The following is a 15818-nucleotide window of genomic DNA, read 5'->3' as shown; positions in this document are numbered from 1 at the left end:
ATTACAAGGCAAAAAGGTGGATCGGATTCCATTAGAAAGTACTGTAGGTCCCTAAGTTGCGATTGGCTATTAACATCTGTGTCCAAGGGTCGTTTTGGACTTAATCGCTAACAAGACTACAAGATCGCCCCACTCATTTTACACTCATCTAAAATACCTACTTTGTATGATCACAATTTCAATGAAAAGTATTAAAGTATTAAGAGTAAGGCCTAAGGGAGTGTTGTATCTATTTTTATGGTAACACGTAATGCGATTGCGAATCTTATTACTTTCTACAGTCATCAAAAATTATATCTATTAGCATAGAATGATATAATCATTGTCTTGTAATTGCTAAAACTGTAATTTCTTACAATTACTTTACCTGTCTTATGTGAATTGAAAAAAAAATATCAACATGAACTGCACTGAGACTTGCACTCGCACATGAATATGATTCTAATCAAGACATAGACAACGATTTCTTTACACCCCTCTTATGCAAACTAAGATTCGGTCATCTATAATGCTACAAGACTATTTCAAATGAAGAAGAGGGAATCTCCGTATTGCACCAAGTGTGGACTAAGACTAAGACAACTTGAAACAATAGAGCACATCATTACAGAGTGCCTAGCCTATAATAGGATGAGACATTGCCTTTATGCAAAAATAAAGAAATAAGTTAATTGGAATTCACCACCAACTGTCCAAACAATCCTAATGGAAAAGAATTGCAAGCTATGGCCACCATTACTATAATGTTTAAAAGGAACAGGAATCCAACCTTGAGATATATTTAAATAATTAAACAAGACATTCAAATTGAAATTTCTTAACTAGCATCATGCTGGCATTTTGAAAAAGCCCGGGAAAAATTTTATCAATGCAATAGTGTGGCTACATGGTTAGTTAAACCAAGCCAGCTTTACTAAAGCAAACTAGAAAAGAAGAAGACCAGCACATGCACATGTGAGAGAACAGAGAACGGCAATCAACATTACACAAATACAAAACATAACCTAAACCTATTTGTTGACATCATGCATGCAATTACAATTTTATTTTATTTCATGTTAAATTAAGTACCAACCAGACTGTTTCGACTTTTGAATAAAAATATCGGACATTACTCCCTGGATCCAATTCTTACTGAAGTTAATTTTAGTAACCATTTAATGTAAGTAGGGTACTAAGTAAAGTAAAGTAGAGTTGTAGAATAGCCTAATTAGGCCTTTAATTTTTTTAACAAGGTTAAAATACAATCTCATAGGTAAGTTAGCTGATACTTTTTACTTTGTTATTAGGTTAAATTATGAGCTGTTGTTCTGTATAAATTGGCTGAAAGCGGGATGTGAATTTAATAAGTTAGTGCACACAGCTGTAAAATGGCTTGAGAGTCAAACGCGGAAATGAGTTGAATCAGTACTTAGCCTATTTTATACCACTCGAGTATAAGTTATATAAGTATAGCCGATATATAAGTTAAGTTAACTCAGTCACTATGAGTCAACAGCGCTGAATATAAATTTTTAAAAGCACTTGAATCTAAATAGCTCCTTAAATTGTATTTACAAGTCCGCATTGCTGGCAACCATAGGTTTGTGAAATACGCGAGTACTGACTAGAATCAGAAGAATCAAGCACATTTTACCCTCAAGTTGACTGAATCCTTGACTTGTCACTTCACTAACTAAGCCAGAGCGTTTACAGTACCGGTACCTTTTATTTTAGTTAGTTTTATGAGTCCATTTACTACATAAGGATTGATTTAAAAGTGTCTTTTCTAATGCAGACATACATTATTAGAATGTCCAAATCTATGACCCCCCCCCCCCTCCTCACAAAAGCTAGTTTCTCTTGCTTTTCAGGAGGCCACAGAGTAAAAAATTAAAGGGATTTTTATTAGGTACCGGTAAATAAACATTCACTAATTAGTAGGCCTAACCCTTGTTTATAAAACTATAGGTTTTCTATCATTTTTGTTCTAGATGGGTAAACTACAGAACAAGGAGGGAGGAACAGGTGCAAGAAGAAAAAAGTTTAAAAAACCTCAAAAACCAGTAGGCCTATCAAATATACAACATGACGACCGAAAAAATACAAAAGAAAGTCGTAAACTCGCTGAAAAGAATTTAAAAACTTTAAAGACATTGAGTGAGACCGCTAATAGAAAAACAATAGTAAAACGGTTTGAACCTCAAACAAACAATAAAGATGGTACCATTAAAACTACTGACAAAGAGAGGATACCGGTGCCTGAAGAGCTGTTGAAAAAATACAGTCGTGGGGAAGGCATTAAAGGAGTTGGAATCAAAACCCATTTAGAAAAAGTTAAACTTCTGAAGAGTGATAAAGTTGTAGAATGGGCAACAGAACAGGCTGCGAGATCTACGGTTTTACTGACAGAAGATTCTGGGTAAGCTGTAATTTTACTTTTTACTAACTGAGCCTACTACTAACTTTTGACAGTACCCTACATTAAATGTGGAGTGAGCTGGTCTTAGTGGTAGAGCGTGGGGCTTCGGTCTAAACAGAATTCTAACATGGAATCTAATCTACTCTAGAATGGGACCTACTTTAGTTAATCTAATCCAACATTGGTTCACTTTTTAATTTTGTTATACATTTTTGTAAAACAATTTTAAACCGATAACAAACGTTATATAAGTTAGACTCATAGCATCCTATACTTGAGAAGGTTAAAAACAATAAAACACTGTAAATTTTGTTACTATCTAAACTTGGTGGTATTTTCAAGGAGGTAAAGAGGAAGTACACAATCATCTCCACAATGCTAATAAACACATCCCAACAATTTGTTAATCGTTTTGTTACAATTACAGTTTTATTGAACCTGATGAAAACGAGGTAACAAGACAGTACAGCCAAGAGCAGATATCAAATAACGTTGATATCACCAGTGCTGCTAAAAGATTTGAATTAAATCTTCAGTTTGGACCCTACAGGTAATCAAATTGTTTTATTACTTTTTGTTTGACCAATACAATACCTATAGTTGTGTGTATGTTACTTGACTTTTATGTTCCATTCCAATAGTTCCAATAGTCCCGTTTTCAGGAAGTATGTTGACTTAATAGACTGTTTGTCGAACCAAATAAATTCTTTTTAAATAAGAAATCTTTGGGAATTGGCTACTTTGAGATTGAAGACTTATTCTAAGTGTTTTGAGATTTTAAGTTTGAGAGATGTAAAGTAGGCCTAAAACATTGGCTAAGGTACTGTATTTTCTTCCTTTGATTTAGAAGTTTTTCATCTTTTATTTTATAACTTGTAAAAACTGTGTGTTCTTTTAGTGTTCTTTTTTCAAACTAAAAAATTGTTGTAGGTCTAGGCCTTTACCTATATTTTTTAAGTAAGACACCATGCCTTTGAAAAAATGCTCCTTTTTTTCTCCTAAAACATATTTAGTTAACTGTTGTTCATTCAATAAAAGGTTTTAACAGTTTCACATTATTATAGACCTAGCTTAATATTATGAAATAAAAATATATGATTTATGGTATTGAAAATTATTTACAGAATGAACTACACAAAAAACGGACGTCATCTGCTGTTAGGAGGCAGACGTGGGCATTTGGCTGCTTTTGATTGGGTCACAAAGAAACTTCTATGTGAAACTAACGTAATGGAGACAATCTCTGATGTTCAGTGAGTACATAAATCTTTAACGTTTGAAAACATCGTAACTCATTGGCCCACTTGTTTTTAGATTAGCCTTGAGGAATCCTATTAATTTTGGAAATTTACAAGCTTTCACAATGCTCACAGAAAAACATGTGTCTAACAACACATGTTTTTAAAGCTTCGCCAGTAAAATCAACACCCAAATACAGTAGACCCTCTCTTAACCGACCTCGTATTAACCGATAATCGGATTATCCGCCTTCCATCGTAAAATATCACAGTTTGTTTTAACCGACCTTGCTTTGAGAGCAGCTCATTTAACCGCCGCTTTCTAGGAATCTTGGCATTTCCGCTCCCACGCTGGGCGATGAGAACTGAACCATACGCTTATCTCCACAGGATATGACTAACAATAGGCTATTTTGTGTTGACGGAAAGTAAATAAAAGAAACGTCTTATAACACTTAAAACATATATTTACGCTTATACTGTTACTCACAAGACGGTAAATATACAAAAAAGGTGGTAAGTGGTGATCGATTTCGATTGGACACTCCAATCATCATCAGACCCAATAGGCGCATGTTGACCATTGGGTCTGATGATGATTGGAGTGTCCAATCGAAATCGATCACCACTTACCACCTTTTTTGTATATTTACCGTCTTGTGAGTAACAGTATAAGCGTAAATATATGTTTTAAGTGTTATAAGACGTTTCTTTTATTTACTTTCCGTAAATTTAATAACACGTACAATGCTGATCAAGAAGTTATTTTGTGTTGAGCACAAAAAATATAGGCTAGCATATTGTCAGTTTGTCATCATTGTTTATAGTGCGAGCACATCCTGATCTGATTTGTTATCTGTGCGGTAAATTTATAAAATCTTAAAGTGCGTTACGATTTTGAGAACTGATTATCTTATCGCTAGAGTAAACAATAATGCAACTTGTAGGGAGGGCAGGGAAGGGGGGTTAGAACTAAAGTTATTAAAATAGGAATTTTTATTGACTCTTGCCTAGTACTAGGCCTATAGTCTATTCCACTTAAAGTAGGCCTATTTGACTTAACGGTGTTTAGTGTTTATTTATGACTTTTCTATCAATAGGAAAAAAAGGGGATAAGAGTAGCCTAGTTTATTTTATAAATAATAGAAGTATGACTTCAAAATAATGATTATATAATTCAAAACGGTATAGAACGTAAAAAGTAGCTACGTGAGAAGCTAGCTTTAGCATAGAAATCGTGGTAGTTCCTTGTGAGTTTAACTTTATATGGAGCTACAACTAAGAAAAATCTTAATCGAATCTTAAAATTACAGCAAAGGGCATTAAGAACAATGATGGGATTAAAAAATGATGAATGTGTTAAAATTCATTTCAAAAATTTTAAAATATTAACTGTGTTTGCCCAATACATTTTTGAAACTGCTCTCATAGCGAAAGAAAGTATATCAGATAACGCACAATTATGCTACAATACAAGAGGAAAAGCCCTAAGAGAAAATAGTCGCAACCATCTTTTATTTTCAAATAAAAAGCCCACCTGTGCCGGAAGAAGATTTTTACGGTTTCTTCCAAATCATTTAAAACCCATTGGCAACTCAATCAAATTTAAAAACAAATTAAAAAATTATCTCATAGAAATCGCTCCCTACTCCATTAAAGAGGTGTTTCCCCAATTAACGTGATTTTATTTTTAGTTTCTTAGTATTATATAAATTGTAATTTTAGCTTATAACATTATTTACTAGGTTAGGAATCTGACACTATTCAATGTACAATGTACAATTGTTGAATAAAGATATTGAAATGAAATGAATGAAAAAATTAATAACACTTAATTATGTTATGATTTTAGGGATTGCCCGTTTTAACCGACCTTTTGAGTTATCCGACCTAGGTCCGGTCCCATTAGGGTCGGTTAAGAGTGGGTCTACTGTAGTTAGTACCAAAAGCACATCACTTAAACTTCCCTCCCCTCAGCTATGTCTCAGGGAAACAAATCGAGTTTCAGTGACAAATCCCATTACATGTTACTTTTAAGTAAGTCTGCTTAAGCTGAGTGTTAGTGTTATCCCTATTGCCTGGTGATCAAATATGGTTGTCGGTTCCATCCTGAGATGAGTCGGTAGGTTTTCGATGATTCAAAACTGGGCTCAGCTGTCTTTGTGGGCTTTAAGTAACTAACTAATAAAACAAAATTGACAGGAAAGCAGGCTTACCTTTAAATAAAATAAAATTTAAAGGTAAGCCTGCTTTCCTGTCAATTTCCTTAATAATTCCTGGCAAATGCCCTATCTTTTTATAAGATAACTAATAAAACAGCTGTTCTTAGTTTGTAACAAAGCTACAAAGGTCGTTTTCATTTTATAATGCACTTGCCTTGCATTTATATTCTTTTTAAAATACACACCCAAGTGTAGGCCTACTTAACTGACGTCTCAAAGAATTGATGAGTAGGCAGAGAATATAAGTAGACACTCTCTTTAGCTTTGAAAACTCTTGGATTTTAAACCTTGTTCATTGTGACAGGTGGTTGCACCAGGAGACAATGTTTGCGGTAGCGCAGAAGGACTGGGTCTACATGTACGACAACCAAGGCGTAGAGTTGCATTGTATCAAGGCACTCAACAAGGTGTTACACATGGAGTTTCTTCCGTACCACTTCCTTCTGGCCACTGGAGTGAGTCAGTTTATTGTTTTGATTTTTTTACGTTTTTGATAAAACTTATTTTTAGTTTTATCTTTTGAAGTTTTTCCTTGTTGTGTCAGGCTAATCTGGACTCTGTCTACCAGATAAGCTAGCTGATCCCTATCCTTGTACATAATAATCCTAAAATACCATTATGACAGTGAAGAGTGCTAAGCAGATGTCAATCAATCACTGAAAGTCACTTATTGTACAAGGGATCATGCCAGTCATTGAAATGTCACTTTTTTACTAAGGAGTCATTCAAGTTGTTTGAAAATTATTCTTAATACTAGTACATGCCACACCTAAAAATTTACTACCTATCTTTAGTCTAAGGCTACTGCTACAGCCACACTTGGCGACCTAGTCGCTGCAACCAAATCACCAAAAAAATCATCCAAAAAAATTCATCTGCGACCTGGTCTGAAGAGGTGTCACATTTTAGCGACTTCTATCTGTTGACTTAGCTTTTAATGAAAGAGGAGGACTTGTTGCTATTTGTTGCGTGTTGTCTAAAATGGAAGGAGAAAACACAAATTCAGAGTGCATAGACTGAAACATCGCTATTTTCGCACTCTAACAAAATTGCTTAAGGATGACGTAGTTTCAAATTAAAAATTATTTGTAACATTTTTGAGTGAGCGTAGCCATGTTTGATGATCTACCGACATTAAACATAACATAGTGCAAAAAATACAAGGTTTTGGATTCCTATTGTGTCAGAAGATACTTAATCCTCTAGGCTTGCATTTCATAGCATACAGGTGTTTATTTTGTTCACAAAGATATCTGTATTATACAGCATATTTTCCAACTGCACAGTACCACTGTTAGACCAAAACTGAACAAGATATACAGTAAAACAGTGCAGGAATTGGGTGTGCAAAGATGCGACTTGTCACCAAGTATGGCCGATGCCGTAAGATAACACGGAGCGCATTTGTTGCTGGGACCTGGAAATGCTCCTGGATGTGTTAGTTTTTTCTGTCGCAGACGATCTCAGGTTACAGGTCACTTGACGAGGCCGTCGCATTGAGTTTCATGTTAGCCGTTTCTATCCTTTGTCGCAATGACAAGTTTTCAAGTGTGGCTGTAGCCAAATAGTATTTAGCTGTGTATTATCATCTAAAAAAAAGTAGGCCTAAAATAATCAAAGATAGGAAATCTTTTTTCATCCCACGAAATCAAAAACAAGAAAGAACACACTTTTTTTGCTTATTCGTTATGCTTATAGTGCAAACAAAAAATATCTACAGTGAACATAGTAAATACCTTGCAATCAACACCTGGTTCCTTGAATTCAAAGAAGTTTTCCTACTTTAATAACTACGCACAAAACAACTCTAGTTCTTTACAGTTGAAGGTTGTTTATAACTGATGGATACCTTGTGTAGCAACCAATGTCTAATTATAAAAAACTTGTGGATCAGATACGTTAATGTTAACTGCAACAATATTCCAGACCAAACACTTAACATTAACAACCTCTAGGTTGGTGTTATTGAGCAAATGATACTCTTGTAGAGTTTGAGAATATAAATCATGTATTAATTATTGAAATGAAAAAAATTTTTTAATTTCAAATTTGTTTAGAATCAAGATGGATTCCTCGGCTGGTTGGATGTTTCCATCGGCAAGATGGTGAACCATTTCAACAGCAAGCAAGGTCGTCTGAAGGTTATGACGCAAAACCCCAGCAATGCTGTGATTTGTTTAGGCCACACCAATGGTGAGCTTTTACAAATTAATAGTTTTACATAGAATCTACTCACAGCTGCGTATGTATTGGAATCACTTGTAATTCAGTAACTTTATGGGTTTACTAAATACTAGTTGCTTTGCCCATGCTTCACAACGGAGTGAGGAAACGGACGAGAATAACGTGGTTATTTAAATATACTTTAAAAACAGTTATACATCCATCCACCATATACCTAGAGGGAAACCTCAATTTTACTGCTTAGTTTGATCTGTGCTTTGATCTGTCGGGTCTGATGTCCAATGAGGAATTTAACCTTCTGCTGCAGAGCGTTGTGGTGGGAGAGGTTCACCTAAAATAACAGTGAACAGCTGGGTTAAAAATTGTTATAATTGGTAAATATAAGAAAATTCTCTGTTGTTAGCAACTCAAATCAGACATTTTGCTTTATGCATACAATAGGGGAAAACCTAACAAAACTTTTGTTTGAGTTAAGCCTCTGAATCACTGATCAATACATGTTTTGGTGCAATTATCTGCTGCCAAGTGTTCCTTGTGACCTTGAAAAGCAACCGGTTTCGATCCTCACGGGATCATCTTCAGACAAACATCATCATCTTCATTTCGTTCTTGCGAACACGTTGATTTTGAAAAAAAAACATTGAGTCATGTTACGAAACACTTACACCTAACACTTAAAAATAGCCAATAACCAATAGGTAACCAATAACCAATAGGTAATAGTAATTGGCCATTTTTACGTGTTTTGTAACATGACTCAATGTTTTTTTTATCGATGTGTTTGCAAGAACGAAATAAAGATGACAACGTTCGCCTGAGGATCAACCTGTGAGGATCGAAACCGGTCACCTTTCAAGGTCACAAGGATCACTTGACACCAGGTAATTGCACCAGTGCACATAACAAAAATTATAATTACCGAATGATCAAGTTCAAAAGGTTAATTGTACTAGTGAGACGTTCTTTGTCCGACAGGTACAGTGACGATGTGGAGTCCAACAGTGAGGGACCCCCTGGTGAAGATGTTGTGTCATAAACAGCCATTAACTAGTGTGGCTGTCGACATGCGCGGACAGTGAGTTTATATTGTATCTCCTTGCTTGTATCTCCGTGGTAGGCTATACGATACACAGTGAAACCTCACTGAACCGGCGTTTCACATCCTGGAACCAGTTTAAAAGGGTTTTTTAAACTGGATAGGCTTGTTTCCTACTTATAGCACATTCGACAGAGTTTAAGTGCAATTTTGAGGTCAGACAAGATCTGAAAATGGTCTCATACCTATTTGTTGCCATGTAATCCTCAATTTCAGCAATATTTCAACTAGGACCAAGAAATAATGGCTAACTTTCATGGAAATCAGTTATACAGCATTTTAATGATCTGGCATTGTGGAAGTCCTGATCTACATAGTGTCTTCTATAGTTCCAAGAATTAAATTTTAACCAACTAACGTTATGCAGTTCTGTTACATAAAAAGGTTTTGCACTTACAAACACAACTGGGTGTATTTACACAAATTTAATGTAGTTTATTGGCTGAAAGAAATGGATTCACAACCAACTTGCTCAATAAAAGAAGTTCCAGAAAATCCAACATTAATCAAAAACCTCTAAACACATTTTCTTCTGAAGGGTTCCTATTGTAGTACCGGTAGAGGAATATCAAATAAATTGTATTGCGAACAATTTTTGTGCTGTCAACCTGCGTCCCTATCGCTGAAAGAACTGATGTTGCTATCAGCTGATCATAAATACATGTGAAATGTATATTTAAAAAACCACAGCGGCAGTAGCACTCTTAGATTCTGGTGTCCAGCAGATTCAATCACAAAGATTTTATCGGCTCGGAGAGTTCTTTATTAGGTCTTTATTTCGTGCTGGAACTCTTGTCTTGGCAAGTTAAGTTGTGTGACCATTCCTTCTTCCTTTTACTAATATATTGGGATTTACGCAGACACATGGTGACGGCTGCGGTGGACAGGTCTGTTAAGGTGTGGGACGTTCGTCAGCTGACAGGACCTCTGCAGGATTACCGCATGTTCTCTGTCGTCAGCAATGTTGCCATCAGCCAGCGAGGACTGGTCGCTACCTCGTCTGGTAATGTTGTGGAGGTAATATGATAGCAGTATGTGATAAAAGACTGGGTTTTAAGGAGTTTGCGGATAGTAGCTTTGACTTTAGGTAAAAGTTGACATCCTATTCCCATGAGATACAGTAGAGATGGCAACTGCGATCTCATCCGTAAATTGCTGCCAGATGTTTCACCCTTATGAAGAGGCATCCTCAGTAGTAGCTATTTACAAATGATGATGCAGTTGACGCCGAAACAACCATGAATTAGTATCCTATTCCCATTTTTTCTCCATTAACAGTTGGGCAGTTTTAGTATATAGTTGAATTTTGAACCTTCAACAAAACATGCTGCTTTCAAGCATTGACTTCTGTTGAAGAACACACCAATCTTTTTGTCAAACTGAAAGGACAATTTATTCCGAACCATATTCTAAAACATTTATGTAAGATCAACTATCAATAGTACTGATAACTAGTGAAAAATTAAATTTTGATAGTAGCTTAATTTGTGAGAAGCTCATTCAAATAAGTTCTAACTACGCCATTAGGGTGTCTATTTCAGAATCCAAAGTTTATGAGTAGGTTTACAAGAATGCAAAAGAATCCACCCTAGCACAAAAATACAAAACTTATTTACACAAATGAGAATATCTCACCGTTTCTGCCAGCATTTTTAACCGAGGAAGTTTTGAGTTGGAAATGGAGTTGTGGTGAGGTTCAATTATGGCCAGAAAGTACTTCAACATGAAACCTTGTTGCTTGGTTGAAAAGTGTTGTAAATCAAATTCAAACAATTTAGTTAACTCATAAACAATGTATATAATTTTTCATGAATTTGTCAACTTAAAGAAATGTGCAGTATGACAAATTGTGTAGTTTGTTATTTTTTGACCCTCAATCGAAAGTTCCATGTTTAATAAATTTTGTGTCCAAAAGATTCACATTACGTCCTAGTGACCGATTGTATATCACAGTGGCATTTCAAGTATCAGTACAAATATCTAACATATTGCAAGATAGTGATTTGTTGACTTTTTCCAGATATATAAAGATTTCTGCTCGCCAGGAGAAGGGGATAAGCGAGCTTATTTGAGGCAAAAACTTTACAAAGGCGTTGAGAACTTACAGTTTTGCCCCTTTGAGGACATTCTCGGAGTTGGAACTTACAATGGATTTACGAGCCTCTTAGTACCAGGTCTGTTTTGATTTTCAAATATTTTAACCAGATACTAGCTTCAGAAAAATATGTAAAATGATAAGGTAAAACAATTGTTAAGATAAAATCGACTGTTAGTTTCAGTTACATTTGGTTTTAAATAGGCTAAATAAAGTTACCACACACTTATAATGATCTTCTTTGATAAGATTTATTGTTGGCGATGGTAGGCTATGTCGTTACAGGAGTTATTGCAGGTAAAAAAGTAAATCCACTACTTAGGATGGACAGGTCCAAAAATTTTTGGTGAAATATAAATTCTTGGTGTCTTGCGCTTGATTAAATTTAATTCAGGATTTTCTCAGTGCGAGGTTTGCCCCGACTGTCAGCTGTTTTGCTGCTGCTGTGAGAGAAGATCATGTGTTGACGTCAACTATACAAAATGTACATTTGTAATTTGTTGTGATAAATTCTTGATTCTTGATGATGATGATATCTCCGTGATCATATAATGTCCACGATTTTGCTTCAATTGCTGGAGATAATGATTTTGTCCCTAGGATGGCATAAAACCAATTTACTCTCGATATTTCCTTATTTAAGTTTAATTATTAAAATTAAATTAATTAATTTAAAATATATTAATTTAAAAATTTAATTACATTAAAATTAAATGTATTTATTTAGTTATAAATAGAAATTATAACTTTACCTAATCCTATGTTTCCCTTGTCTCTCTAACACTATAGTTAACACACTGCTGTTGGTTAAGTTATTTTATAACTTCTTATTTATTCTGACTTATTTGCAATATTTTCTATGATGACAGGTAGCGGAGAGCCTAATTTCGATGCTTACGAGGCAAATCCATTCCAGAGCAAGAGTCAGCGTAGAGAAGCCGAAGTGAAGGCACTATTGGAAAAGGTAAGGTCAAGTTTTGTTTAATTACTCGTAACAAATCTATAAATAAAATTGAAAATCTGTCTTTTAAAGTAGATGTTCTTAAAACAGGAGCAGGAGTTTTGTCTCAGTTCAAATAATTGACTGAGTTTGTTTATTATGATCTACCTAGACAGTTTCGTGTATGAAGTTGCTGTAATGTGATATTTTGGCATTCAACAACATAAATTTTTTTACATTTTTGCATGTAAATAGTGAACGTTTTTCCTTGAAAACATGTGCCTTACATAAATATTGGCTGGGTAGCTAAGTGGTTTAAGTGCTTGTGTAACAGTCAAAAGGTTGTTGGTTCGATCCTGAGAAAGGTTAAGGTTAGTATCTTTTGATGGTTCGAAACTGGACCCAGCTGTCCAAGACAATTTAAGAAGTGTTGAACATGTTTCTGTTATTGTTTTATTCAATAAAACTACCTTATTTTTAAACAAATGTTTGCTGAAAATTCTATTTGATCATTTTTTTATTTGCTATGCTAAAACCTATATTTTACTGGTGGTATTTGACTTCCGTGGTACGTTGTATTGATATTCAAAGGTGGTACTGTAACCCATAACCTCAAAATGTAAGCGAACTCCGCTTCTGAGATTCCCAGTAACCGAGGCGACACGGTCCTAATCCGGGTTTGTTCGGGAGTTTACTGTATTTCACAAATCAACAAGAATATTTAATTTTACAGATTCAACCGGAGATGATCACCCTGGACCCAGCCTCCATCATTGAGGTGGACTTGCCTTCCCTCAAAGACAAACTGGAAGCCAAGAAGTCTTTGCTGGTAAGCCCAAAACAGAAGTTTACTTTACATTTGTCTTTATTGGTCCTGACTAAATAATTAACTTTACCTATTTTTGAAAACATTGTACAGTCGCATAACTTGGGGGTTGTATGGATCTGTTATTGTTTGCATATACATATACGTTCGGTCTTAGTAATATACAACCACTTGCCATCTTTTTTGTATATTTACCGTCTTGTGAGTAACAGTATAAGCGTAAATATATGTTTTAAGTGTTATAAGACGTTTCTTTTATTTACTTTCCGTAATATACAACCACAGGATAGAGTTCTGTAGAGTCGGTGGCTCAGTTGGTATCGTCACGGACTTTGGGCCCAAGGCAGAAGTGTCGTGGGTTCGGATCCTGGTCACTGCCACAAACTTTTATCAGTACAGTTCACCTTTGTACTGTACCGGCTCACCCCTTGCTTTGCTGGATACGTTCCACGCACAGTAGCACTGTAGTCTATGTGGACAGACAAATGCAAGGTTAAAAGAGGCCGCCAACCTCTTTATGTAAAAAAAAATAAAAACCTCACATGTTTTCAGGTTTGGATAAGTCCAGACTGCCTGGTTGTCCCATGACAAGTCTGCGAAACTAGACAGTTTTTAAAATAAGAAGTTTTACTAGAAGTTGTTTCATTCTACTACCCGGGAATAAATAACTAAACATTATTCTCTCGTTAATATAGCCAAGATTGAATCGTCATATTTAATCAAAAGCTAAATTTAAAACTCAATCTGTCATAATTCAAGTATTTATGGTAAAGCCTAAAGCCTACTAATATTAAGCAAATTCTGTAGTAAAAATAAAAAGATTTTTTGTATGTACAGTCAATGGTAATCAAAATGTTGATCCTGATAGTTGGAAGATTTTTGGTGGTCCAAAACCATACGCAGCTGACCTTGATAATTGGGCTTTTAGTTTTAAATGGACCTGGCTATATTACTTAGTCGGTAAAATTCATTTGTGAATCTAACCTTTTTTTATCTTGGCAATCTTCCAGTTCCTGAAACCACCAAACATTGACTTCACTCCTCGTAAAAAATCCAAGAGGCACGGAAAAACAGTCCAGATGGCAAAAACAAAGAAGATTATGAAAGAAAAGCAGAAAAGAGTAAGTATATATGCCCAGTGTATTGTGGAGAAACGATAACCATTGGACCAAGTAATTTACTTAACCTAAATAATTGTTATTGTAAATTCACTATTTTTTGTGAAGGCTTAATTTTTTTAAACACTTGTACAGTAATAACACATTTGAGAGACTTTTTTACTTTGCTTACATTTGGATTGATAATACTTTTTTGCAAAAAGAGCCAACCATGAAATAAATTCTAATTCTAGTATCAACTAAATGTAAATGTTTTAATATTTTTTTTATTTCTTGAGTTTTAACCATAATATTTATATAAGGCAACATTTTTAAGCAAGTTTCTCTCAGCTACTAGTTCTTGCTATAAAACGAGTTTGCAAATGTTTTCCAATATTTTGTAAATTTTAACTTTTTACCTTTATGAACATAAAAATTGTATTTTTTAAATTTGGATTAAATATTATCAACCACATGTAAGAACAAACACATACGTTAACATTCTGTTGGAGATGGTGTATAGAGTAATGATAGGAGTGTAGATGTACATTCGTTTGCGGCATTTCATAAAACTTCTCTTAAGTGGCTTTTGTATGTTCCATGAATTTGGGCATATGTTGTGTTAATGTTTCATCTGTTTGCGTGACTATTGTCCAATAGTGGCGAATGCCGTTGGCGGTGAAATGGTCAGGGTTTTTTTTTCAATGTAGGTACTTAAGCTTTCCTTTTACAGTATTATCATTCAAATTAGGATTATTTCCACACTGTCCATCATTTTTGGTTTAATTTACAGATATATATTTAGTATCCGACAATGTCAAATGCATAATTTTGTATGACTGGAAAAAAAAATAAAATCTTTAAGACTTAAATTACCAACTCATATATTCTGAAATCTTATTTATTTTACCAACAGCTTAATTCTGTAGCTTTTACAGGTATTAATCAGTGATTTGGAGGCTTAACTAAAAAAAAATTAAAATTATTTATTTTAATACATACAAATTAGTAAATTATGATTACACCTTTTCATGATTTCGTTAGTACTTCATATAATTAGTATGCAACAAATTTCTATTAGTTAAGCACAGTTGGATGTTGGCTAAAAATTAATTATTTTTATTTTTCTCCAGGAGTTTTTGAAAGCGGTTCAAGAAGCTCAACAGCAAGAACAAGAAGACGCATCTCAAAAACCAAAAAGTGTTTTGGATAGGTTTAAGCCACCTCCAAAGAAGAAGAAACAACCACTTTTTGTTCCATAGTCGTGTAAATAAAGTATGTAATTTTCTATGACATTTTAATAATCCACCTTTCTTTAAACTAAAGCTTGTACATTTGCTTATTGTCATTTCCCAAGTAGTTTACGTAAAAATGGTTGGATGGCAATTTATGCAGTGTTGCCAAATCTCTAAGAAATAGAATTGAAGTTACAATCAACTGCAGTTCCTATTGAACTATTTTCATGCGGTCAATTCTAATAGTTTTTATAAACGAATAGATAAAACATAGACACTTAATGCAATTATTTTAGTTTGAAAAGGCATAGTTAAAATACATATAAACACAAAGAAATTAGAAACACTATATGATTACATTCTTTTTTAAATTCTCTTTTGGTGTTTATCTACACATGTGGTATTTTTTAACGATTTGTCTAAAGGAACGCTCAAAACCGTGGTCTTGTCACAACTTTGACCTGTTGTTTAAAAGCATCATTAA

At 34.4% G+C, this 15818-nt stretch overlaps 1 protein-coding gene across 2 annotated transcripts; it reads left to right on the top strand.

Annotated features, from left to right (window-relative positions):
- Nucleotides 1–1020: 1020 nt before the first annotated feature.
- On the top strand, nt 1021–15389 carry LOC128992130 (WD repeat-containing protein 46-like). 2 transcript variants are annotated; one of them, XM_054415559.1, is made up of 13 exons: nt 1021–1162; nt 1974–2401; nt 2829–2951; nt 3526–3654; nt 6166–6316; nt 7919–8054; nt 9021–9120; nt 10002–10158; nt 11162–11315; nt 12106–12200; nt 12910–13005; nt 14013–14123; nt 15233–15389. In XM_054415559.1, the coding sequence occupies exons 2-13, from the start codon at nt 1974–1976 to the stop codon at nt 15359–15361; spliced, it is 1809 nt and encodes a 602-aa protein (XP_054271534.1). In that variant the 5' UTR covers nt 1021–1162; the 3' UTR covers nt 15362–15389. The 2 variants fall into 2 exon arrangements, with proteins under 2 accessions (XP_054271534.1, XP_054271533.1); XM_054415558.1 differs by having other exon boundaries at nt 1021–1255.
- The last annotated feature ends 429 nt before the right edge of the window (nt 15390–15818 follow it).

The sequence above is a fragment of the Macrosteles quadrilineatus genome, unplaced genomic scaffold (genome assembly GCF_028750875.1).
Source record: "Macrosteles quadrilineatus isolate MER2022 unplaced genomic scaffold, UCM_ALF_1.0 Scaffold_4__1_contigs__length_99947679, whole genome shotgun sequence".
NCBI classification, from domain to species: domain Eukaryota; kingdom Metazoa; phylum Arthropoda; class Insecta; order Hemiptera; family Cicadellidae; genus Macrosteles; species Macrosteles quadrilineatus.
The sequence above is the reverse complement of the archived record's forward strand: the minus strand, read 5'-3'. Positions and strand labels throughout refer to the sequence as shown.

Excerpts from the sequence above, each read along its gene's own strand:
- LOC128992130 (XM_054415559.1), top strand. The coding sequence starts at position 1,974 with ATGGGTAAACTACAGAACAAGGAGGGAGGAACAGGTGCAAGAAGAAAA. Across the intron at positions 2,952-3,525 it reads CTTCAGTTTGGACCCTACAG|AATGAACTACACAAAAAACG; the intron begins GTAATCAAATTG and ends AATTATTTACAG. Across the intron at positions 11,316-12,105 it reads TACGAGCCTCTTAGTACCAG|GTAGCGGAGAGCCTAATTTC; the intron begins GTCTGTTTTGAT and ends CTATGATGACAG.